The sequence below is a fragment of the Bombina bombina genome, chromosome 6, assembly GCF_027579735.1.
Source record: "Bombina bombina isolate aBomBom1 chromosome 6, aBomBom1.pri, whole genome shotgun sequence".
NCBI classification, from domain to species: domain Eukaryota; kingdom Metazoa; phylum Chordata; class Amphibia; order Anura; family Bombinatoridae; genus Bombina; species Bombina bombina.
Genome location: NC_069504.1, coordinates 551,204,736 through 551,232,556, shown reverse-complemented (window position 1 = coordinate 551,232,556; position 27,821 = coordinate 551,204,736). Strand labels below are relative to the sequence as shown.

General features: G+C 36.5%; 1 protein-coding gene across 1 annotated transcript in view; it reads left to right on the top strand.

Moving 5' to 3' along the window:
• WDR72 (WD repeat domain 72) overlaps positions 1 to 27,821 on the top strand; it is a 430,783-nt gene that overhangs the window by 219,897 nt on the left and 183,065 nt on the right. The window contains exon 14 of the mRNA XM_053717490.1: positions 4,911 to 5,119. Within this exon, the coding sequence (XP_053573465.1) occupies positions 4,911 to 5,119 (209 nt within the window). The remainder of the gene's footprint in view (positions 1 to 4,910; positions 5,120 to 27,821) is intronic.

The window sequence follows — 27,821 nt, the reverse complement described above, 5'->3', positions numbered from 1 at the left end:
AGTAACTCAGGCAATGACTGCTGAAAGAGCTGGAATTTTATAACCAGAGAGTAATTCCCAATTACCTGCAGCTGCAGGCAGGTGGGACCAAAGTGAAGGAAAATAAAAAGCCAACCAGGCAAAGAAACTAGCTGCAGCCCAAGTGCAAGGATAGCACACAGCAAAAGCAATAGCATGAGAAGCTGAGAAGCTGAGATCCCAGGTTCAGTCCCAGGTTGTGATAGAGTGCCTAATAAGTGATTATGTGTTTTTTTTTTGTAGGCACTGTCTTAGCCTATAAGCACTTGAGAGTAGTACAATATAGCCAGAGGACTGTTGTGACAGGCATTTTTAAATTATGGGCCACATTTATCCTGATGGTTTGCGCTTGTTGGGCTTACCGCTGGTATTACAAGTTGAAAGTAAATATGATCGTTTGAGTGAAATCACGACTTACGCTAGAATGATTACAGCGATTTCAGAGCTCTGTTTATTTTGCAAAACATAAAAGTTGCACAAAACACGTAAAAAATACATTGCAAAGTATAGTTACACTAAAAATAACACCATATAATAAAAAAAATATTCAAAGAAATATTTCACAAAAAAGTTATAAAAGCTCAAAGATATGAAATCTCAGGTGCTAGAAAAAAAAATGCAAGCAAAGGGCTTTAACATTGAGATACATACATATACATCTTTGTATTTTTCAATCCTTGCGCATATATTTTAAATTTTGTGCACGTTGACCCTGGCAGACTAGCATGCGTTCGGTTTTTCACACATGCATTCTTGTCTATTTTTAGCACTGCTGGCTGAAGAATTAATGCTTCTGGTTTATGTGAAGGGGTAAGATTTTCAATTCTACCAAGAGCTTCTTTAAGGGGTGTAAGATTTTATGTTTTTCTTGCTTTTATTTACTATCACGATTATTATGCTTGTCATTAATATGGACCAGTTTACAAGTTGAGTAAAAAATATCACTTCCGCGAAAGTGATATTTGCACTCAACTGGGTAATATCAGTGCATGCAAATATGTGCTGGTATTACAAGTTAGGTGCAATGTGAACATGACCTCGCACAAGAGCGTGTTTCCATAGGCTCCAATGAGAGCCTCATTCTCATGCCGTCAGACACGGCACAGAACCTAAGCACAGCAAAGGGGGTAAGTCGGGCAGCAAATTTAAATATATATGTATATGAATATATATAAACATATATACAGGGAGTGCAGAATTATTAGGCAAATGAGTATTTTGACCACATCATCATCTTTATGCATGTTGTCTTACTCCAAGCTGTATAGGCTCGAAAGCCTACTACCAATTAAGCATATTAGGTGATGTTCATCTCTGTAATGAGAAGGGGTGTGGTCTAATGACATCAACACCCTATATCAGGTGTGCATAATTATTAGGCAACTTCCTTTCCTTTGGCAAAATGGGTCAAAAGAAGGACTTGACAGGCTCAGAAAAGTCAAAAATAGTGAGATATCTTGCAGAGGGATGCAGCACTCTTAAAATTGCAAAGCTTCTGAAGCGTGATCATCGAACAATCAAGCGTTTCATTCAAAATAGTCAACAGGGTCGCAAGAAGCGTGTGGAAAAACCAAGGCGCAAAATAACTGCCCATGAACTGAGAAAAGTCAAGCGTGCAGCTGCCAAGATGCCACTTGCCACCAGTTTGGCCATATTTCAGAGCTGCAACATCACTGGAGTGCCCAAAAGCACAAGGTGTGCAATACTCAGAGACATGGCCAAGGTAAGAAAGGCTGAAAGACGACCACCACTGAACAAGACACACAAGCTGAAACGTCAAGACTGGGCCAAGAAATATCTCAAGACTGATTTTTCTAAGGTTTTATGGACTGATGAAATGAGAGTGAGTCTTGATGGGCCAGATCGATGGGCCCGTGGCTGGATTGGTAAAGGGCAGAGAGCTCCAGTCCGACTCAGACGCCAGCAAGGTGGAGGTGGAGTACTGGTTTGGGCTGGTATCATCAAAGATGAGCTTGTGGGGCCTTTTCGGGTTGAGGATGGAGTCAAGCTCAACTCCCAGTCCTACTGCCAGTTTCTGGAAGACACCTTCTTCAAGCAGTGGTACAGGAAGAAGTCTGCATCCTTCAAGAAAAACATGATTTTCATGCAGGACAATGCTCCATCACACGCGTCCAAGTACTCCACAGCGTGGCTGGCAAGAAAGGGTATAAAAGAAGAAAATCTAATGACATGGCCTCCTTGTTTACCTGATCTGAACCCCATTGAGAACCTGTGGTCCATCATCAAATGTGAGATTTACAAGGAGGGACAACAGTACACCTCTCTGAACAGTGTCTGGGAGGCTGTGGTTGCTGCTGCACGCAATGTTGATGGTGAACAGATCAAAACACTGACAGAATCCATGGATGGCAGGCTTTTGAGTGTCCTTGCAAAGAAAGGTGGCTATATTTGTCACTGATTTGTTTTTGTTTTGTTTTTGAATGTCAGAAATGTATATTTGTGAATGTTGAGATGTTATATTGGTTTCACTGGTAAAAATAAATAATTGAAATGGGTATATATTTGTTTTTTGTTAAGTTGCCTAATAATTATGCACAGTAATAGTCACCTGCACACACAGATATCCCCCTAAAATAGCTAAAACTAAAAACAAACTAAAAACTACTTCCAAAAATATTCAGCTTTGATATTAATGAGTTTTTTGGGTTCATTGAGAACATGGTTGTTGTTCAATAATAAAATTAATCCTCAAAAATACAACTTGCCTAATAATTCTGAACTCCCTGTACAGATTTTGGATCTGTGGTGACTTCCAGAAAAATCTGATGGCTTCTCAATTAAACAAGCTACCCAGATACTTTGTGAGGTCCAGTGATCCTCAGGCAGAGTTTGTGGATGCTCTTGTAGTTCCTTTGTTGTTTTGTCTGGCTAACATATTTGCTCTTGCTGTCTATTGCCAAGAGTGAAAGTCAAGATCAAGTATGAAGACTCCTTAGTAATTTTGATTTCTCCATCCTGGCCTCACAGAACTTGGTTTGCAGATCCAGTTCAGATGTCCAGTTGTCCTCTGTGACCCATTCCTCTTTGCCATGACCTTCTTTCTTAAGGTCCAATTTTTCATAAGGATCTCAAATCTTTAAGCTTGATGGCTTGGAAATTGAATGCTTAGTTTTAAGGTGGAGAGATTTTTCTGAATTCTTTCAAATTTATTACAAGGTTTGAAAGGCTTTTATTTATTGCTGTGTGGAGCATGGATTTAGTTGGAACTCTTTTAGTATTCCTAGAATTCATTGATTTCTTCAAGATGTTTTGGATACATGTTTATCCACCAGTTCTTTAAAAGGCCTGATTTCAGCTCTTTCACAAGAAGATTGCTAAATTTCCTGATATTCAGAGTTGTGTTCAGCCTTTAGTCAGGATAAAGCCAGTGATTGAATACATGAATTCTCAAAATTTTATTTAAAGGCTACTAAGGATTTTCTAATTTGTTTGTTCATTTTTCTGGTTCCAGGAAGGGTTAGAAGGGTACAGCTGTTTTGTTAGACTCTTGGTTGAATCTTTTGATTTGTAAGGCTTACTTGGAGATGAGACAGTCTCCTCCTTAATATTTTACTGCACATTCTACTAGGTCAATGGCTACCTCCTGGACTTTTAAGAATGAGGCATCTGTTGATTAAATTTGCAAGGCAGCTACATACATACTTACATACTTTTTCTAAATTCTACCATTTTTATGTTTGACTGTCTGACACTGTCTCTAAAGTGAAGGAGCCACTTATGATGCCCACAAGACCGGTATGGTTACGGTACACTAAGTGCACACTGAAGAGGTAGGAGGGGAGGGCAGGCGGGGGTCCGGGGGTGGGCAGAGTACAGAGGTGATTGGCCATAAGAAGCGGTAGGGACGGCCCAGGGCTGTGCACTGACAGACTTGGAACAGAGTCAGAGAGCAGAATTTTCATAGTTTGCGCACCTAAACCTTTTCTTCAGTGGTTTATTTTAGAGTGCTCTGTTTTTGTTTCATTTTATGCTCTGCTGAGCCAGGGAGCAGCTCTAGACATGAGCTTTATAATTAATGCAGTGCAATTTACATATTTTGTATGTGTGTGTGTCTGAGTTTTTGTGTGTGCGTGTCTGAGTTTTTGTGTGTGTGTGTGTGTCTCAGTGTTTTTGTGTGTGTGTGTGTCTCAGTGTTTTTGTGTGTGTGTCTGAGTGTGTTTCTGAGTGTTTGTGTGTGCATCTAAGTGTGTTTTTAAGTGTGTCTGAGTGTTCGTATGTGTGTGTGCCTGTGTGTGTCTGCTTTCTGGGGGGGGTGGGTGATACCATAACTTTCTGCTTTCTGGGGGGGGGGGGGTGACACCATAACTTACCGCACCAGGTGACACCAACCCTAGTGATGACGCCACTGTTTTTTCTAACAACCCCCTCCCACCAACTTTAAAGCCTGAAAACTGTCTAGTAATGCTACCTTTTTTTTTTTATAAACAACTATAATGCCCTCTATTTTGAGGGCATTTGGGGCACTTTTAGAAAATTAATGAGAGGTCTGACCTCTGGTTAATTTTCATAGAGTGTATTTCTACTGCAAGCTCCCAGTAGTATACAAAGAGAATGAAGCAAATTTGATAATTGAAGTAAAATGATCAGCTGTTGTATTATCAGAATAATGAAAGAAGAAAAAAAGTCTATTATGTCCCTTTACATGCAATAGTAAACCTATTTACAGTGCATATTTGATTTCATCTAATTTTTTTCATTTGTTTATTTTGTGTGTTAATTTACTAAAATATTAGTTTTTCAGTTCAACCTTATATGTGTATCATTAAGCAAAAGAAAAAAGAAATCAGCTTGAAATAAAAACATAATAAGCCAATATGTGACTGCAAGCTAAATATTGTTCATTTCTATCTGTGCTATTTGTGTTTCTACAGGTACTTTGGAGCGCCACGAGACAGGGGAAATGGCAAAGGCCATTCTAAAATCTTGTGAAGATTTCAATTTTGTGATGATAGACACTGTAGCTCTAGCTTCTCAAGAGACATCAAGAAATAAAAGAGTCACTCCCAAGACATCCAACTCTTATAAACTTGGCCACCTGCCACATAATCTGATGCTGCACTCTGAGAAGACATCCCACAAAGTAAGAAAACAAAACGAGGGTTTTATATGACCTCTACAATTGAAAACTATGTTTGATATAGTGTCCGTAGAAGGGTTTGAAGTCTATGATGTGCTAAAGAAAGGAATTTTAAATTTGCAAAAAAAAAAAATTTGCAAAAATGTATTTTTTAGTGACAAGTAAAAATTTACGTTTTTAGTATTATGTGGCTGCAATTAAATGTACAGTTATTTAAAATGCATACACATGATACATACATCAGTAAATAAACACTATATGGTACATATAGACACACACAATATATATGTTTTAAAAGTATTTTTATATTGTCTCTTTGGTTACAACATTTGTACTGTTATGTAACCCAGGGATATACCATTTGAAAAAGGCTTTTTTTTTTAAAGCAATATTTATATTAACCTATTAGGGGGTTCTAGACTCTTCAGACATTTTTTTCTGAATTAAACTGCATTGATAAGAAGTCCAAATAAATAATACAAGGTAAGGTTTTAATATATACTACCCATAATGTAACATTTTACAGGAAATTATGTTTTTATTTTACCATCTCTTTATAAAAACAGATAGCTTACATAATTCATTTTGGGGGAAAAGCATAATTTATAGCTATGGATTATGTAAGTTCAGAATTAAATAGTGCCAGCCTTCTGCAGAAGCCAAGGGGTTAAGGGTGAAAAGTTGTATCATACAAGTGTTTCTTCATTTGAATGGAGCACTCTTCCTGCTATGTCACGAAGAACAATTCCATTGGAAAGTAAGCCCTGATTGATAACTCACTCAGTTCCTGCTGTAGTCGTACGTTTAAAGGGACCTGCAGGTTAATGAATTCAGATTTGTCTATTGCTGCTGTGAAGCAGCAGGCTAACTTCAAAGACTTTGCTGTGTCACAACATTTGTGCTCATGTAAATGCGGGTTACAAAAGAAGAATGCCTCAATTTCATGGTGTTGTGGCCTTTCTCATTTTGTTATTGTGCTGCACGTGCCAAGTGAGTCCCAATAACAGAAGGCCACTGCTCAGCCTTGTGTGACAAATGCAGATGACACAAGATCCATATTAATGTTGTCAAGCATACTTGATGTATCTAAGCAGATTTTAATTATTTTCAACATCACAATTCTTATATTACACGGTTTAATAGTTTTTCAAGGAACGTTAGCCTGACCCATTAACTGCTGAAGCTTCCTACAATGTATTATATGCTCCAAAAATAATGAAGAGCTGCATATTTGTATGTACAAAGCTCTCCAAAAATGAAACTTTTACATTGGCCTTAGTCATTGACACAGGGTATTCATCAAGTCAGCGATTTGTGTGGCAAAGTGCCATTTGAATAGCGTATTGTTGGAATACTTATGGTCCGCTTGACAAGGGCTCTTGCTGTAAATAGTGCAATTTGACTCCAGCTGTTAAAGAGTGGCTTTGACAGGAGCCAAATAGAATGGAGCTGCTTTACTGCGCCACAGAAAAATCAATATTAGGTTCTTGTTCACAGTAACCTGCTCTTTTCTGCAGATTTATACAAACCTATACGGCCCTTCCAAGAACACGTAAAATAATAAGAAAAAAGAAAAAAAAATTCTATAAATGATGGAAATGTAATTTCTCTGTATAATGTTGCTAGGATAAAGAACACTGAATCACCAAAGAAGAAAATTATGACTAACTCCTGTATAGGTTTGAATCGTTTGATTGTTTTATTCATTTTATTCCAAAGACTGTGTGAGCATCTGGCACTAAAAACGGTCATAAAATGTGATATGTTACTTGATTTTTTAGAGTAGGTAGAACAGCGCTACTGCCATTTCCTTCATGGATTTTTATGGTAATTCAGACAGAATTTGGACAAAATGGCTGTAGTGAAAGGAAATTAGATACTTTCTGTGTAGAGTTTTGTTACTCTCAACAGTACATTCAAATAATTAATAAATTAACATAAAAAATAATTCATTATTTCATAATTCAGATCTATATAAATATTCAAGCTACGGTGTAAATGTTGTTTTCTTACCATTGTACTATGCAGTATTAAAACATTGCCTATGTTGATTAATTGAGTCTTACTACAATTTAGCTGCTTACAAATTTTTTGTTATAGTTCATTTAAATATTGTTTTTTGCAGCTTAAAGGACCAGTAAATACAGTAGCTTTGCATAATGAATAAATGCAAGATAACAAGACAGTCCAATAGTACTGAACGTCAAGTGAGAAGTAGATTTTATTTTCTGACAAATTTCAGCTATGTCTTTTTCCACTCCCACTGCATCATGTGACAGCCATCAGCTAATCACAAATGCATATGCATATATCCTGTGAATTTTTGCACATGCTCAGTAGGAGCTGGTGACTCAAAAAATTGTAAATATAAAAAGACTGTGCACATTTTGTTAATGGATGTAATTTGGAAAGTTGTTTAAAATTGCATGCTTTATCTGAATCAGGAAAGTTTAATTTTGACTTGAGTGTCCCTTTAAATAGGTAATAGGTATTTAAAACATAATTTACATATGTTTATATATCCTGTTGTTATCTTTCAAATCAAAATGCCCTTTTGATAATGAATTATTTTAAGATCATGCACTTAAAAAACCTAAGAAAAGATAAAGGAGGTTTTCATAGATATTAGCATTTTTTATACCGATGAATTTGTGCTATAGAAATAAAAGTCAGTTAAATGTATCTTAAAGAGATATGAAACCCAAATATTTTCTTTTGGGGTTCAGACAGAACATACAATTGGAAAAAAAAAAGTTTCCAATTCACTTCTATTAAAGGGGCATTCCAGACAAAATTGGAGTCCACATGAATGGATTTCAGTTTTGAATGAAAGCATTTTTATAATAGACATGTATTAGCAAAAATACTTCTAATAAAAGCTATAGCTATTTCAAAAGTGTATTTAGGTATGCACTGTACACCAGCATTTTACACTCAGAACTTACTCAGAGATCCTTAGGTGCTTGTACCATCTGGCAATTACTTAATTTGTTAATTGCCAACATGATACAAGCCCTACTGGCACTCAGAACAGCTGCAGTATGTAAAATGCCAGTGCACTGAGAATATCTAGCTATGCTTCATATACACAGAAAAATGTTAACACTAAAACAGTCATAACTTTAACTAGAAGCATTTTTGCAAATATGTTTCCATCCAAAGACATAATTCATCTATGTGCATTTATATTTTGACTGGAAAGTTCCTTTAATAAATTTATTTAATTCACATGGTATTCTTTGTTGAAGAGATACCTATGAATGTGTTGGAGCGCTGTGTGGCATGGCATCTAGTGCTCTGGCAAATGGATAACATTCTTGCAAAACAGCTGCCATATAGTACTAAAAACAAGTGCACGCTTCTGAGCTTAAGTCCCTGCTTTTCAACAAAAGATACCAAGAGAATGAAGACATGTTTATAATAGAAGTAAAGTAGAAAGTTGTTTATAATTGTATACTATGGGGCTGATTTATTAATGTGCGGGCGTATCCGATCGGGATGATTGCTGTCCACCGCTGCTTCTTAACTTAAGTTTCCAGCGAGCCTGAAGGCTTGTGCGACAATAGCAGCATACGCTGCTTTTTAAATCGGCCCCTCTATCTGAATCAGTTTTCATGCAGCTATGGACATGTATTATGTAAGGGAATTAGTGAGCATCAAGCATGCATATGTGAGAACTAGACTATTGCTCCTGTGAAAAAAAAAAATAACTTTGCACTTATAATATGAGTGACAAAATGGAAGTTGCATAGATTGAGCTTGGGCAATGTAAATGTACCATAGCACTAACACTTTTGTGCTCCACTTGCAATCTAGACCTTTATGTGGATATTGAGTTACATTTTTTAAACATATGCATATATACTGTATGTAGTCACATAAAAGGGATAATATAACACACATATTCCAAACTCACAAAGCACTAAAACAATAGTAATTAACCAAAGTCAAAGATTTGTTCAAAAACTGTTCCTTGCACTGGGAGAAATCATCTAAGGTTCTTCTATAGCTGGTCCTCTTCCCTTTGTTATCAGCAAAAAGAAATCAAATAACAAGAAACCCCCATGTGCAGTATACGGACCAAACTGGACCCAGCCTCTATAACATTGCACTCACTGGGTTACTTGGACTCAGGCATTACACAAAGATGCCTTCTCTCTGCGATTTATGTAGTCATTTAGGAGTATAGTTCCATGTCCAGGTATTGTACTCTGCCGCTGCACTGTTAAAGGGATATGAAACTCAAACATTTTCTTTTGTGATTCAGAGCATACCATTTTAAAAAACGTTTAAAATGTACTTCTATTATCAAATTTGCTTTGTTCCCATGATATTCTTTGTTGAAGAGATACCTAAGTAGCACTACATGGCAGGAAATAGTGCTGCCATCTAGTGCTCTTGCAAACGGATACCATTCTTGCAAAACTGCTGCCATAAAGTGCTCCCGAAATGGGCCTGTTTTTAAGCATATGTTCCTGAACAAAGAAAAAAGTATAATAGAAGTAAATTAGAAAGTTGTTTAAAATTGCATGATCTATCTGAATCATCAAAGCAAAATTTTGGGTTTCATATAACTTTAAGACGGATTCGGAAACAGAATGTATCACTCGGTCACCAACAGCATATAAGTTTGTATACTGTTCTCAGTGTATCGTGAAATCCACAGGTTCCTATTACAAGTCTGTATCTGCTCAGGTTATATACAGGAGTTATGTTGTAAAAGCACAGCTTTATAGGCAAAATACCTAAATACACTTTTTCGAAAAAGAGCTAAAAACAGCTTATTTAAAGCAATTCAAATGAAATTAATTTTCATTACTTTAAATAAGCTGTTTGAATATTTTTACAGTTTAAGTTTGGACACTCACTGATGTTTCACCCTATCTGTTAACACATTTAGAACAGCTTCAATGCTTTTCAGAAAAGATTTAAGATCATATCAGACAAACCTTTATGGTTATTTAAGATTTCAATCTTTGATTGATTGCTGGGCCTTAAATCTTAACCACGTGCACTTTAAACTCAAAATTATATATTGACCTCTACCAGTTCTGCTCAGAAGCATGGTCAATTATCTTCCTACCTTACTGTTAAAGGGGCAGTATAAACCTAGAAAATAATCTTAGCGCTAGCATTATACAACATAATATTGCGGCCATTATTTATTATAAATTACAGTTTTTCAGACTGCCGCTCTTTGCTCTACTGAGTGGGTCGTTTTTCTTTTCTAAGCGCATCTGGGCAGCTGTCTACTCACAGCCGGCCCGATCGTGCCATTAAACTGAATTTAGCTTACTCCCGCTACCAGACCAGAGCAGGAGCGAGCTACATTAAGTTTAATGGTGCAATATTATGTTGTATAATGCTAGTGCTAAGAATTATACTACCTAGTAGACTATGCTAAGATAAGAAGACTCAATCTATACAGTCCATATACAAACCAACATCTGGACATTTTACTCTTATAACAGTGTAGTACATGTAGAATAATTTGCTTTTAGGACAGAAAAACAGATTAGCGAATTATGTATTCTTGCTCTATATTGAATAGGCAGAAACATATTAACACATGGCATTTGCACCGCTGCTTAAACTTCTTTCACTCACATCCTCCTTCGGTCTCTCACAATCCACCCTATTCCCTACTCACCGTGATGGACACTCTATCGACCTGGTGTTTTCCTACCTCTGCTTTATATCTAACCTCACCTGTCGCCCTTTTCATATTTCAGACCATCACCTAGTCACCTATAATATTAATGCAACCACCAAACCCACTTCCATTTCCGCCCCCGATCCTGTAGAAATCTACATGCTGTGGATCTGCTCCAATTTTCAAAAATCATTCAAGATCTCCTCCCTCACACTTCCACTATAACCTGTCCTGATCTCGCTACAGCCCACTATAACAAAACTCTCGCCTCTGCACTAGACTCACCTGCCCTGCTGAGCGTGTCTGGAAGAAAACTCACTCTGAACCTGATTTCATACATTTAAGGTTTATTCTTCGTTTATACACTTCGGCCCTTCACTTAGCCAAGCAAACCTACTTCTCTTGTCTCATATCTACTCGTTCCTCAAACCCTAAACAACTCTTCTCCACCGTTAACTCTCTTCTCTACCCACCTGCCCCTCCATCTGTCTTTAGTGGCAGACGACTTTTTAAACAAAACATGTACTATCTGAAGCAACATCCCAACACGAACCTGCAATATTCCAACAACAGGCTCAGTTACTCCCTCTGCATCTTCCATCCAGCCACTAAGAATGAAGTTTCTTACTTACTATCTTCCTCACGCCTCACTACCTGCCCGCTTGACCCTATCCCTTCCCATCTAATACCCTCCCTATCTTCCACCCTCACTCCTCTTACCCACATCTTCAACCTTTCTCTCTCTACCGGCTCATTCCCATCTTCTTTCAAACACGCAAAAGTCACTCCCATACTTAAAAAGCCCTCCTAATTCTCCTGAAAGGTACCGCACCATATCACTGCTTCCACTAACATCAAAACTCCTGAAAAAACTAGTTTACAATCGCCTAACCCACTTTATGTCCACCAACTCCTTGCTTGACCCCCTGCAATATGGATTCCGCCTCAAACACTCAACTGAGACTGCCTTTACCAAGGTTACTAACAATCTTCTCTCTGCTAAAAATATTGGCCACTATTCTATACTCATCTTACTTGACCTCTCAGCTGCCTTTGACACAGTTGACCACCCCATCCTCCTACAGACCCTTAGCTCTTTTGGCCTTTCTGACACGCTCTTTCCTGGATTCATTTCTATCTTTCTCACAGGTCTTTTTCTGTGTCATTTGCTGGCGACTCCTCCTCTCCAATACCTTTGTCTGTTGGAGTACCTCTAGGATCTGTTCTGGGTCCTCTACTCTTCTCCATTTATACTTCTTTGCTTGGTAAACGTATCAATAGTTATGGCTTCAAATATCACCTCTATGCTGATGACACCCAGATCTACCTCTCCTCCCCTGCTCTCTCTCCCTCTGTCCTTTCTCACATCAACGACTGCTTTTCTGGTATTTCTTCCTGTATGGCCTCTCACCACCTAAAGATTAACATGTCCAAGACTGAGCTCCTTCTTATCGCCCCCTCAAGCTCTATGCCGACTTCTGACTTCTCTATCCCTGTTGATGGCATCACCATTTCCCCATCGCTCCAAGTCCACTGCCTCGGAGTTACAATAGACTCAAATCTATCCTTCATCCCCCATATCCAATCACTTTCTACATCCTGCTTCAACCATCTACGCAATATTTCCAAGATTCAACCTTTTCTGAGCGCTAACACCCCAAAGCTACTAATCCACTCCCTTGTTATTTCTCGACTTGACTACTTCAATAACCTACTTACTGGCCTTACTTTTTCCCACCTCTCCCCCCTTCAATCCTTTCTAAATGCCTCTGCCAGGCTGATCCACCTTTCCCGTCGCTCTGTATCTGCTGTCCCTTCATTATCTCCCCATCCACAGCAGAATTAAATTCAAAATTCTCACCCTTACATACAAAGCTCTCACCAACACCGCTCCCCTCTACCTATCCTCTCTAATAAACTAGTATACTCCAGCCCGTCCACTAAGATCCAACAATGACCTACTCCTTGCATCCGCGACTATCACCTCTTCTCATGCTAGACTGCAGGACTTCTGTCGTGCAGCACCTACCCTCTGGAACACTCTCCCTTGTGCTGTCAGGCTTTGCCCTAATCTTTCTTCCTTTAAATGCTCTCTGAAGACTTTTCTGTTCAGAGAAGCCTACCACCCAACTCAATAATAAATTAATTTATCTTACCTAACAACATTTCCCTCATCTAAATCTGCATTAACATCTTTCTCAATCTTGCAGTCCTCACCTCCTGTTTCTCAACCTCCTACCCTTCTAGATTGTAAGTTCCCACAGGAATAGGGCCCTCAATTCTTCCTGTATGTGTTTGTAAATTTTGTCCTGTCTCCTACAAGTTTTTTTATCATTGTTTTATCTAAATTAATTGTATCCGTGGACAGCGCTGCAGAATATGTTGGCGCTTCATAAAGTATAATAATAATAATAATGATGTCTCTCACGACTAGTAACTGATCATCTCACTTAGGGCTAGATTATGAGGGGTGTGCCAACTGACTGTAGCGTGCAAGCGATATAGGGTATTTCCCTGCTTTTTATGTGCGATGGAACTAGTGCGCATATTATGAATTGAAAGTAAACGTGTTCACTTGAGCAACAAATTTAATGCACGCAGAGTTAGTGTAGCTTCAGAGCTTTGGTTAACTGTTACGTGAGGCAAGAAGTTGCACAAAACACATCAAAAATAAATTTTAAATGTACAGTTACACTCATAATAACACTAATAAAGATTATTTTAAAAAATTGCAGGTGTTTGAAAGGGAAAAAGGGCCTGCAAGGGGTTTTAACATAGAGACACATACATACTCATGTCTAAATATATATATATATATGCTTATATGTGTTTACATATGTATTAGTGTATTTATATGTGAATATATGTATTTACATACATATATACACATATTGACACATATGTACACACATATAGACATATATATATAAGTGCATTGGAGCCCTTTGCAATCAAGTAGTTGAAAACATGGAAAAGCATATTTATGCAATATTCATATTTAATAAAGTGTTTAACTGTAAATATTTCACATTCCAATGTTCTTCACATAGGGGAATTTGTTCTAAGTATTTTTAGATAGATATTCCTATATATTTCTGTATATATCTATACCTATATATAATCATAAATATTTATTTATAACTGTATATTTTACCAAAAAAATCATTATATATATATATATATATACAAATACGTATTTATAAATAAATAGAAAATACTCTTTACAATGAAGAACATTGGAATGTGAAATATTCATATTTCTTGTCAGGTTTAGCGCACTTGAATAACCACGATCAGGTTAGCAGGGGACATTAGGTGTTAGTTTTTTTTGCAGTTTGCGATCTACATTGAAGTTTATGAAAGACTAGGTTAATGCGGTCATGATATTCGAAGTTCCACTTTTTGTGCACATTGGGTTTTCTCTTGCAAGCTAACTTTTTACTTTTAACTCATAATACAAGCACAAACCGACTCGCACAAAAAGCCTCCATCTAACAGAGTTAATGCACGAGCGGAAATGCTAAATAGCGCTCTACTCGTAACCTAGCCTTTACTATGGCAAATTAATTAGTGCAACTAGACAGTGGAAAGACAGAAACATAGATTTTGACAGGTGTTAAGAATGATAGGCCCATCAAGTCTGCTCAAGAAAGCAAAAACTCTCATTGCAATTGCAACTTATGACAGTAATAACGTGGCATTTCAGGTGAAACCTTCATCTGCAGGTGACAAAATATACAGAACGCAATATTCAGGACTGGATTTTGTAATGCATTGACATTGCTTAGATGGCACAAAAAGATCACAAACACTAAAAAGGTTTATGTATGTGTGTATCTTGATTTAAATGGATAATTGGGAACCTCATTTGAATGTAATTTCCCAGAATACTGTCTTCTAGTAAAATAATACTGTTTGAGGATGGCTGTGGAAAATAGCACCTAATGTGGTTTGTTGAATTGACTGACACACCCACATACACACATACACAACAATATAAAATATATTACAGGGGTGGAAAATATCACTATAGTTACTAGCCTTGAGGGAAAAAGTTTCTTGTTCAACGATTGGATTTTTCTATATATTTCATTTTTGTTCCTTTGCTTTTGTGGCTGTATTCATTTTCCAGGATTATGTCAGCGACAGACATTCATTAATGCAGGTTCTTCTGCACTGTATATCACATGATATATGATGACTTCTTCCTATCTGCCAGGCTGATAAAGAGGCCTGTCATCTACAGAAAGCTGATAAAGCTATGCAGTCCAAAAGAAGCTCACGAGGGAAGACAAACATTTGCATTGGGCAGCAGAGAGAACTAAAAGGCTGCTTGCTGAGGAATTCTGTAGATTCTCTGTTGTGCTGAAACACACAGCTGCTGATAAAACACATAACAATAAATTCTAAGAATTATCAAACTGGTATTATCAAACATTTTATGATAGACAGAAAATTCCACTTAACAAAGCAGATATTTATAAATTATTAATTCATGTGAAATAACTTTCACAGAGATTCCTGATTATGGGCCAGATTATAAGTGGAGCACTATTTAATGCTCTGGCACGAGAGTAAGCTGCGCTAGAAGTAAGATTTTTGCACGTGTTAGGTTGCACTCGTATTATTAGTTGAAAGTAAAATGTTTTTGCTCGTGCCCTAACCCGACGCAGAATTTACAATAGAGCAAAAAAAGTGGAAAAAAGCACCCTACTTGGCCACAAACAACAATCGCATATTCTCAAGTGCGCTAACCCAACATGAAAATATAAATATTTCCCATACCAATGTTCTTTACATAGAAGAATATGTTTTATTTATTCATAAATGTGTATTTCTACATACATCTAATGGCATTTTTGTAAAATATATATCTATACCTATATATAGATGATTATATATAGGTATAGATATATACAGATATATATAGGGATATCTAATTACAAATACATAGAACATTTTCCCTTACATGAAGAACACTGGAATGTGAAATATTTACAGTAAATACACAGTATAAGACTTTATTAAATATGAATATGGCATAAATATGTTTTTATCTACTTGACTGCAAAGGGCTCCATTACACACACACACACACACACACACATATATATATATACACACATACATACACATACACACACACATATATATATATATATATATATATATATATATATATCTCCTTCAACAAACTACAAGAAGAGAACAAGGACCAACAAAAATTTCCTATGGCCCTAAACAGATAGGTATATATATTTATATCTATCTATCTATCTATCTATCTATCTATCTATATATATATATATATATATATAAACAGTACTGTGTAATAGTCTTACGCCACCCACCGTAAGATTTGTTGTTTTACCAATGTTTTAATGACGATCCATATTTTTTGCAGTCTCTTTAATACTGTAAGAAACAAACAGAAACTACAGGAAATTTGTATACAAAATATAAAAAAAACACAATTTTCGGAACAAAATGGCTTCTTTAGGCAAATGTCAGTATTTAGTGTGACCTCCCTTGACACTAAGCACATCTTGAACTCTTTTGGGTAGACTGTCCTGAAGTTTTCTAAAGTATTCTTCTGGTATATTAAACCAGGCTTCTTTCAGCACTTCCCAGAGTTCTTCTTTAGATTTAGGTTGTTTATTTCTTTCTCTGTCCATCTGATCTGACACTGCCTCTATAATATTCAAGTCTGGACTATGTGAAGGCCATTACATGACTGTCAGTGTTTTATCAGCTGCCAGCTTTCTCTCCAAATATGATTTTACTGCATTCCAGAAGAAATAGCATGATGTACTTTTCAGCATTCATGATTCCATCAATTCGGACAATATCGCCAACAACACTGGCAAAAATGCATCCACAACCCAGGACAGACCCTCCATCATTTTTCACTGAAGGCCGCAACCACTCATTCTTCCATCTCTCTCTAACTCTTCTTCTCACATATTGTCGATTGGACCCAAAAATTTCAATCTTGAATTTGTCACTCTATAATACTAATTTCCCTGATTTTCATTCCAATCTTTGTGAGCTTTAGCATATCTTAGCCTTTTCACCCTGTTCCCCTTCACGAAAAAGTGTTTTTTTGGCTGCTACCCTTCCACAAAGACCATTTCTGATCAAGCTTCGTTGGACTGTAGAAGGGTCAACTTGGCATCCCGATGAAGCTGCCAGATGCTGAGTCAGGTCCTTGCTGGACTTCTTATTTCTCAAAGAAGAAACTCTGAGAAACTTCTCATCAGATTTTGAAAGTTTTATTGGCCTTCCAGTCCTTTTTGTCCATGACCTCTCTTGATTCTTCAAATTTCTTTATAACAGCTTGAATACCACATCTTGAGTATCCACTTTGTATGCTGATTTCCCTTTGAGAGTGGCCTTGCTGATACAAAAGTATGATTTTATGTCTGTCAAATTCTGTGATTGTTGGCATTTTGAATTGAATGATGTGATTGAAAGTTAGTCTTATTAGCAAGCTTCTAATGAATTAAACTTGTATCACGTCTATGTAATGCTCAAGCATGTTTTGCACAAATCTGGTGTAATAGACATTTTTCACAGCAGTTATTTTGACATGAAATAGTAGGACAAATACAATGGTTAGCAATGACATTAATTAGGGTTCCATTCCATTTAGATTTACGAGAGCCAGATTCCTTCTATTGCTCAAGTGAAAGGGGAGGTCACACTAAATACTTGCCACTTTAGCCTAAAGAAGCTGTTTTTTTCAGATTTTTTTTCCTGTTTTTTAATATTGCATACAAATATTTATGTTTTCTGGTTACATTCTAATAAAGAGAATGAGAATTAATTATATATGGTCATTATACCGTTGCTAAAACAACAAATCTAATGGTGACCTAAGACTTTTGCACAGTACTGTGTATTTATATATATATTTACGTGTGTTCATATTTATTTAGGTGTTTATATGTGTAAATATGTCTGTAAATACATATATAAACATATAAATACATAAATACATATGTGCACATACACACACACACACATATATATAGATATAGAAAGATAAACAAAACAAATAGGCACCAAATAGTGTAGTATAGTCTCATTAAAACAAACATATATACACCTAGATTATGAGTTGTGCGATATGAGTCAAATAGCAGCATTGTGGCCCATAAAGCATCATTTTCCCTAACGCAGCCATTACAAGTCTTGTCGGTATAGCTGTACCGCAAGTCTTTTAGCCTGTAACGCAACGTCAGTGCCGCACTCGTAAAAATTACGTTTTTTAATGGGAGTCCCATAGCGCCGGTATTACGAGTTTTGCGTTCTGGCTAAAAAGCGAGTGTTATATGTATGGAGAGTGGTGTGTGTGCAGCAAACACACCACGCCCTTTGGGGGCGCTTCCTCAGTATCAACTAAAGTGTGGATTGTTATATGTCTAGTGAATACAAGATTGTGCAATTAAATACACTATTAGCCCTAACAAAGGGGGATGATAACAGATATATATCTAAAGTATCAGAGAAATAATAAAAGCATAAAAATCAGTAAAAAGCAATAATAATAACAGTCAATAATATTGTCAGTATTGGCAGTAGTTAAAATATAAAAAAATAAATAAAAAATAAATAAAAAATAAAATCAAAAATCAGAAATAACTGTGGTAGTCTTTATATCCAAAGTGTTGTAGATCCAAACGGTAAGGCAGCACTCTGTCAAAGGATGGCTATCCTGATGTATAGAATCTAAAAAAGAATAAAAAACAGAGGCGCCAACATGGCCTAATATCGCCCATACAAGGTATAATAACAGCACAAGGGAATGTGAATACTCACAAACATAAAGCACCCATTGATGCTAGTAGAGCAGGCTGGAAACTTTACAGTGATCCAGCACACTGAATCCTTGGCACAGAGACAGTCCTGATTCCTCTGGAAATCCAATATTCAGGTTCCTATGGGTGTATAAGAAAACAAACCAACATGGTCCAATATCGTCAGGACAAGGAAAGATTAGCCCCAAATTAATGCACTTACTAGAGGGTAAGCACCAGCAGGTGTAAATGCATCAAACTGGAACCAAATCGTCGCCCAGTAGACTATAGTACAACGATCCTCAGCATGAACCAGGAACATTAGAGAAATATCGCAAAGGGTGATATGAATCACAGAAGCAAGTGTATATAAAAAATTAAAAAGTCTTTATTAACACAGCAACGCGTTTCTCAGCCTACTCAGGGCTGTTTCATTAGGCTATAACAAACATTGTGATACACTTGCTATTTAACAAAAAACTAAAAAACAGGGTACTCTTGTGATTGGATAATCAGTTAAATTGCTGCACCTGTCTGTAATCACCTTTGTATGGTTGTTTAGGTAACCATTGTAAACACATGTAGATAGAATGGTATCTGACATTGTCATATCTCATTGTGGTACAATATACATCATACATATAATAGAAAGTGACATAATGCATAATAAATGTACTAAAGTAAAAATATATATATAACCTCTTATCTTTAGTTAATATCAATTGAGATATAAATAATAAACAAAAAACAATATAACATCTGACATAGAGCCCAAACATAGCATCAGAGAATCGACATAGTGCATCTGTTGTAAAATCAGAAATCCTTACAAAAAATAATACATTTCTCAAAGTGTGTTTATACAATGATATCCTTTATAAAGATTTCGTACTTGCTAAACTTCTAAGGGATTAATCGTGTGTAGTGAAAAACCCGTTAGAGCTGACTTACTGTATATCATGTATGGAAGTTTCCTTTGAGTGATTTGTATTTGGATATTGTGAAAAAAGATATTCAATTTAAAGATTGAGCTGCAATCGAATGAACATTGGAAATTCTTTGCTGGGTAATGTCTTGAAAAAACAACATGTCTCCTGAGACAACTGTGTGTAGATACGTCATATAGCAGCTGCATGATAAACGCTGCCGATAGGTTTAAAAAAAGGGAGTGTAATGAAACATCCTATCATGAGTGGTTTGCAATAGGCCTATCAAATGGCGCAAAGAGGATAAGTGGTAATAGGAGAATCCTATGACGATACATATAATAGCGTGCACTACTTCTTATCACGCCCTTCAGCGTTAAGTAAATGTGTCAAGTGTTCCGATGCCGGAAGCTCATGATTGGCTAATCCAAATGTCAATGAAGACTTGGAATCGTACAAGTTAATATATGTATCTAAGACCTGTCGGTGGTAATTGTTAGGGGTAAGGGCAGATGTGCAGGATTAAATAAAATAAAATCCTGTGTTATGTGCAAATAAATTGTGAGGTTTTGTTAAATATATCGTCCTGAAAAATGGAATTATACTATAATAATTGAAATTCGTTGTACAAACGAATAACCTTAATGTTTAGTTATTATAGTAAAAATGCAAACAAAGAAAATTTCGGATGCTGAGACCGCATCACATGATACTTGAACTAATGTTTGGTATATAAATATTTAAAGCAAGATATTTGTATTGATCAATTGAAATGTCACAAAAATTCCTGTATTAAGTTTATAGGAAGGAAACTATTTGATATTGACAATATGTGTAATGCCGTGTTATAAACCATAATATTAAGAAAACTGGATAGGAGTAGTGCAAAAACTGTGATCTAGGTGAAGAGTATAAGATTATGAATGTGATATGATAACCGGCTATCTGTGTGTGATATAATTTAAAACTAAAAATATGTAAATGTGTATAAGTGAGGTGAAAACCTATAATGTGGAGGTGTAGAAACTGATCTAATAATGATATTTGTTATTAGCTATTACGCTATTGTGTAAATTTATATATTACTAAAAAAGAGCATTATTAAGTTGAGTACCATCACTGATAGTGTAAATATGATTCTTTCATAGAAGGAAGATCGTGCTAAATATAATATAAGTGTTTTCATAATATATCAAGAACTAGTAATGAAATAGTAATCAATAGTCCATGGTAGAAGAATAATAGTGAAATAGTGGTCATTAGTCAATAGACCTAGTTGTACTAAAACCTATAAAGTGAAGAAGAATAATAGAAAAGTGGAATATAATTGGAATAAATAAAAAAATGTTAAATGGTGTAAGTAATATGTAGGGAGTGACATCTAATACATGTATGTAATGCATTGTTGATGACAAATGGAGTGTAACAGAGCTGACTTAGCATAATATCAAAGACCCCTAAAAGACAGTGACCAGAGTCACTATTTGCTGGAATATAAAGTGATAGTGTTAGTTGTGTTGTATGTAGAACAAAATACTATTAAAGCCTATATACCACACAATCATAATGTGTGAGATAGATATAACTAAATTGTCAAACCCCATAGTATACTCAGCCTCAAACAGCCTCTGAGATGGTCAGCTTTCCAATAATCAGATTAGAAAGCTGCCATATCTATGTTTTCATTAAGTCCATCATGTTGTAGAGTCCTTAATTTTCTAATCCAATACGTCTCTCTTTTCCTGAGAGTCGTGAATGCTTCAGGTGAAGCTCTAGAGATTACCTCTATGGGTGTGATCTTCATTGGATTGCTTTTCTGTCTAGTGTGATGAACAAGACAATGTCTTGATACACTATGTGATTTAGATCTTTTGTTGATATTATATGAATGTTCGCTCCACCTCTTTTTTACCTTACGACAGGTGCGTCCAACATATTGGACCCCACAGTTACAGCTCAATAGATAGATAACAAAGGATGTTTCACATGTTAGAAATCCTTTAACTTTGAATGTATCTCCTGTGGTGTATGATGTAAAACTTGCCGTTTTGTGAGAAATAAAATTGCACATCGCACATCGCTTCCTGTAACACCTAGATATTCTATTTGTGGGTATGTTCCTATCTATTGAATTTGAACCAGAGCTCTTGCTTTCTTGGTATTTGTCCCTAACCACTTTACTAGGAGCTAACGCTGTCTTGAGAGTAGGTGCCCTCCTAAAGACCACTTTAGGTTTTGTACCTATTATTTTAGTAAGAGTTAAGTCTTGAGTCAAGACTGACCAATGTTGAGAAATTTGGTAATAGCATGGTAATTGGAATTGTATTTAGTAATAAACAGTGGTGGATTACATTCCTTGAATTGTTCCTTTATTCTTGATTTAGTATTGAAATATCGAGACCTATCTTCCTGCCTAACCCTATTGATTTCACGATCTATTAGATCCTTAGGGTATCCTTTTTCAAGGAATCTTTCCCTGATGACCTGAGCTTGTACATCATAGTCTTCCAAATTGGAACAGTTTCTTCTAATTCTTCTAAATTGTCCATATGGGACATTCATTTTCCAACATTTATAATGATTGCTTTCAAAGTGGAGAAAGCTATTGCAGTCAACAGTTTTAAAGTATGTTTTAGATTGGACTCTACCCTCAGGGGTTCGCCCTAGGGTTAGATCTAAAAATTCAATTTCTTCCAGTTGGATGTTATAAGTGAAAGAAATTCCAAAAGTATTATTGTTAAGATGATCCAGGAAAACACTAATATCATCTCTAAACCCTTTGAAGACAAACAGCAGGTCATCTATGTAACGGCCATAGAACACCAGGTTCGCTGAAAACTCTGCGTTGTAGATATAATGTTGTTCGAAGCTACCCATAAAAGATTAGCGAAGCTTGGAGCGAACCTGGTGCCCATGGCCGTCCCCTTTATTTGCAAATAATATCTACTTTGATACAAAAAATAGTTGTGTCCAAGGATGAAACATATTAGTTCAATGATAAAATCTATTTGTTGAACTGGCATATAGATATCTTGTTCAAGATAGGACTGAACTGCTTTGATACCTAAGTCATGGCGTATATTGGAGTAAAGGGCCCCTACATAGCAAGTCACCCACCAACAGTGCTCATCCAAGACACAATCTTGTAATTTAAGCAGTAAATCTGTGGAATCCTTGATGTAAGAGGGGAGGGTAATGACAAATTTCTGCAAAAAATGGTCAATATAGGCTGAATCAGTGAGACTCCCTATGCCAGCGATGATGGGTCTGCCTTGGGGTTTTAGGGGGTCCTTGTGGACTTTAGGTAGATGGTAATAGAATGCCGTGCATGGATATTTAGGGAGACAAAAATCTCTTTCAGATTTGTTCATAATCCCTATATCGAGAACTCTCTGTAAAATCTTCTGAAGCTGATCATAATAACGAGAATTGGGGTCACCACATAAGATTTGATAGTACTCTTTATCATTTAATATGCGGTTTGCCTCTGTAAGGTAATCTTGTATATTCTGTAAAACAATTCCTCCACCTTTGTCCGCCTGTCTGATCACCAAATCAGATCTATTCATAAGATCCAATAAGGCCTTCCGTTCTTTGTGATTGAGGTTGTTCTTATACCTCACCTTTTTTGTTTTTTGGCCAATTTTTCTAGGTCTTCTAGGACCAAGCTTGCATATATATCGATATGGTTGACATTGTTCTTAGGTGGGACAAAGGTGGATTTGGGCCTCAGATTCGTGTGAATGTAAGTATCAAACAAATCTTCCATATGGGTATGAGGTTCATAGGTAATGAAACCTTCTGATAGATGAGGATCCATTGAGTTAGTAACAATGGGTCTGAGGTTATCCATCTTGTTTTTCTTGTCCGCAAAATATTTTTGAAGGGATAATTTCCTCACATAACTATTCACATCCACAAAAATTTCATATATATTAAAATGATTGGAGGGACTGAAAGATAACCCTCTCCCTAGAACTCTAATTTCATCATCACTTAGTGTATGTGATGAGAGATTGAAAATACCTTTTTGGAGTCTCTCTACTTTTTCCTTTTTGCGGGTGATGGATTTACCTCGGGGTCCTCATTTCCGAGTGGTCTTTTTGCTCTTTGAGAGGAGTGAGACCCCACAGGTCCTTGCCAAACAGGTTGATCTTGGGGATCGTGGCTTGTCTCTAAAAAAGGGGCATGTGAAGTAGAGGCATGTGGAATAGAATCAGCAACATTGTTACAAGAAGTCTCATCACCATCATCAAGTCTCATCAAGCGAGTGTTACAGCCTAAAACGACAAGATCTGTAACACCATCTAAAGTCAGTAGTTAGCTGTAACATAAAACTCATAACTAATGTGTTACAAAGTACACTAACACCCATAAACTACCTTTTAATCCCTAAACCGAGGCCCTCCCGCATCGCAAACACTATATTACATTTCTTAACCCCTAATCTGTCGCTCCCGATATTGCCGTCACTTTTAAAAAATATTACCCCTATTCCGCCGCTCCCTGACATCCTCACCACTATACTAAAGTTATTAACCCCTAAACCGCCGCCCTCCCGCATCGCAAACACTATTTAAATGTTATTAACCCCTAATCTGCTGTCCGCCCACATCGCCCCTACTATACTAAAGTTATTAAACCCTACACCGCCGCCACTATAATAAACCTATTAACCCCTAAACCGCAAATCCCCCACAACAAAATATACTAAACTAAACTATTAACCCCTAAACTGAAAGCCCCCACATCGAAATACACTAATATAAACTATTTACCCCTAAACTTAGCACCCCCCTAACTTTATATTAAAATTAGAATTTCCCTAGCTTAAATTAAATTAAAACTTTCCTGTCAAATTAAAAAAACTAAGTTTAAACTACCAATTAAACTAATATAATAATTAAACTAAAATTAAACCAACTTCCAATTAAATTAAACTAAACTACACATTACAAAAATCCTAACACTACTCTAAAAATTACAAAGTATCTAAATACAAAAACAAAAAATAACAAACACTAAATTACGGAAAATAACAAATGAAATTATCCAAAATAAAAATGAATTACACCTAATCTATGAGCCTTATAAAAATAAAAAGCCCACCAAAATAAAAAAACCCTATTCTACAATAAACTACCAAAGGCGGCCTTTTGTGGGGCATTGCCCCACAGATATCAGCTCTTTTACCTGTAAAAAAAACACAAAGACCCCTCCAACAGTAAAACCCACCACCCAACCAACCTCCCAAAATAAAAAAACTAATTCTAAAAAAACCTAAGCTACCCATTGCCTTGAAAAGGGCATTTGTATGGGCATTGCCCTTAAAAGGGTATTTAGCTCTTTTACTGCCCAGACTCTAAACTAAAAAAAAAAAAAAAAAAAAACACTAAAAAAACCCTTAAAAAAACCTTAAAAAAACCTAACACTCCCTGACGATCCACTTACAGTTTTTGAAGTCCTGCTTGAACAATCTTCATCCCGGAGTTGAAGTCCTGATCCAGGCAGTGAGAAGTCTTTATCCAGGCAGCCTCTCCAATCTTCATCCCGGCGGCGAAGTCCTGATCCAAGCGGCGAGAAGTCATCATCCAGGTGGCCACTTCAATCTTCATCCAGGCGGCATCTTCTATCTTGATCCAGGAGGCGCGAAACGGGTCCATCCTGAAGAAATCCGGTGCGGAGCATCCTCTTCATACGGTCGCCGCCGTACACTGAATCTTCAATGCAAGAGATGTGATTCAAGATGGCGTGCCTTGCAATTAGGGCTGCTAAAATCCTATTGGCTGTTCAAATCAGCCAATAGAATTTAAGCAGCTCTCATTCTATTGGCTAATTCGAATTAGCCAATAGAATAAGAGCTGCTTTGATCAGGACTTGACGCCAGGATGAAGATTGAAGAGGCTGCCTGGATGAAGACTTTTCGCCGCCTGGATCAGGACTTCAACTCCGGGATGAAGATCGCTCATGCGGGACTTCAAGAAAAGTAAGTGGATCTTCAGGGAGTTAGTGTTAGGCTTTTTTAAGGGTTTTTTTAGTGTTTTTTTTTTTTTTTTTAGTTTAGAGTCTGGGCGGTAAAAGAGCTAAATGCCCTTTTAAGGGCAATGCCCATACAAATGCCCTTTTCAGGGCAATGGGTAGCTTAGGTTTTTTTAAATAGTTTTTTTTTTTTTATTTTGTGGGTTTGGGTGGGGGGTTGGGGGTTTGTAATTTTAGTGGGTGGTGTTTGTAATTTTTTTTTTCATAAACAGAGCTGATTTCTTAAGGGCAATGCCCTACAAAAGGTCCTTTTAAGGGCCATAGGTAGTTTATTCTAGATTAAGTTTTTTATTTTGGAGTGTTTTTTTATGGGTATTAAAATAGGAATAATTTTTTTATTTTTGTTAACTTGTTTGTTATTTTGTGTAATGTATATTTTTAGGGGGTGTTTTTTTTTTAAGCAAAAGAGCTGTTTAACTTAGGCCCCCCCAAAAGGCACTTTTAAGGCCCCCAAAAGGCCCTTTTAAGGGCCCTTGGTAGATTGGGAGGTGAGGGTTTGTATAGTGTTAGGGGGTGTTTGAATATTTTTTTGGAGCAAAAGAGCTGTTTAACTCAGGGTAATGCCCTACAAAAGGTCCTTTTAAGAGCCCTTGGTAGTTTATTCTAGATTAGGCTTTTTTTATTTTGGGGTGTTTTTTTTTTTAATGGTAGGTTTTTTATTTTTTGTAATGGTAGTTTTGAATTTTTTTGTAATGTTAGGTTTTAGTGTAAAGCCGGTTAGGTTTTATTTCACAGGTAAGTTTGTATTTATTTTAGCTAGGTAGTTAGTTAATAATTAATAACTATTTACTAACTAGTCTACCTAGATAAAATAAATACAAACTTACCTGTGAAATAAAAATAAAACCTAAGCTAGCTACAATGTAACTATTAGTTATATTGTAGCTACCTTAGGTTTTATTTCACAGGTAAGTATTTAGTTTTAAATAGGAATTATTTAGTTAATAATTATAAGTTTAATTTAGATCTAATTTCATTATGTGAAAGTTAGGGGTGTTAGGGTTAGGTTTAGGGTTAGGGTTAGGATTGCGTTAGTGCTAGGTTTTATGGGTTAATATAAATTAATTTAGGTTGCTGTGATGTGGGGGCTGGTGATTTAGGGGTTAATAGCTTTATTTAGTGGTAGTGATGTGGGAGATCAGAGGTTTAGGGGTTTTGTATCCGCGATTGCAAGTGTTAGACTTTTTTTTGCCTGCTCTCCGCAGTGATGTCTATAGAGAAAGCGTGCACAAGCACGTCAAAACACTGCTTGTTTTTGGTGCGGTATGGAGCTCAAAATCTCCATATTGCCCGCGCAAGCCGGGTTTTTTTAAACTTGTAATGTCAGTGCTATAGGGGGTTAAATAACGCAACTTTTGCTGTGCTCTTTACTTTTCCTATAGCAATCAAAACTCGTAATCTAGGTGATAGTGATTAAGTTAGTTAAACTCACAAGAGGATGGCACCTATAGGTGTGGTTTGAATGTGCTGGAATTACATAGTTGCCCAGCTAACTATCTCCAGCAAGGAGTGAAGACTTCTGTGCAGGGAACATAAAGGTGTCTTCCTATGGGGAAAAAGCAAAAGCCAACATGGCACAGTGCAGTAGGACCCAAAGCATAGAAATGAAAGGGTGGGTACTTAAACAATAAAAGCACCTCCAGGTGCAGTATATGCAGGCTGAGGCTTCACAACCGCTCAGCTGACTGTTACACCAAACGATAGCAGGATACTCTCCAAAAGGTCCCAAATGGCAAATATAATAAGCAAGTGTGTAGATGAATAAAATGTAATTTATTATTAAAACAAAAGCTATATATATACATATATATCTTTAGACATGTATATGTAGGTATCTCTATGTTAAAGCCCTTTGCCTGCTTTTTGCCTAATACCTGAGACCTCATATCTTTGAGTCTTTATAACTTTTGTGTGCAATTTTTTTTAATTAGATAGTGTTCTGAGTGTAACTGTACTTTGTAAAAAAAAATTGATGATTTTTGTGACACTTTTTTGTTTCGCAAGGCAACCAGAGCTCTCGGGACGCGGTAATAATTCTAACGTGAATAGCGATTGCACTCAAGCGATCGCGTTTACTTTCAACTTGTAATACAAGCGAAAAACCTGATGCGTGCAAACAGTTAAGGTGCCACTCGTAATCTGGCCCTATATTATTTAATATGAAAATTTCTAATGTTTTCAATGACACGCCAATAAAATTAATATATAAACACAAAGTGATCTGTATTTGGTGGCTATGTTTATCCACTTGGTGAAAAAATTATGAGTGAATATTTATCAATGCGTAT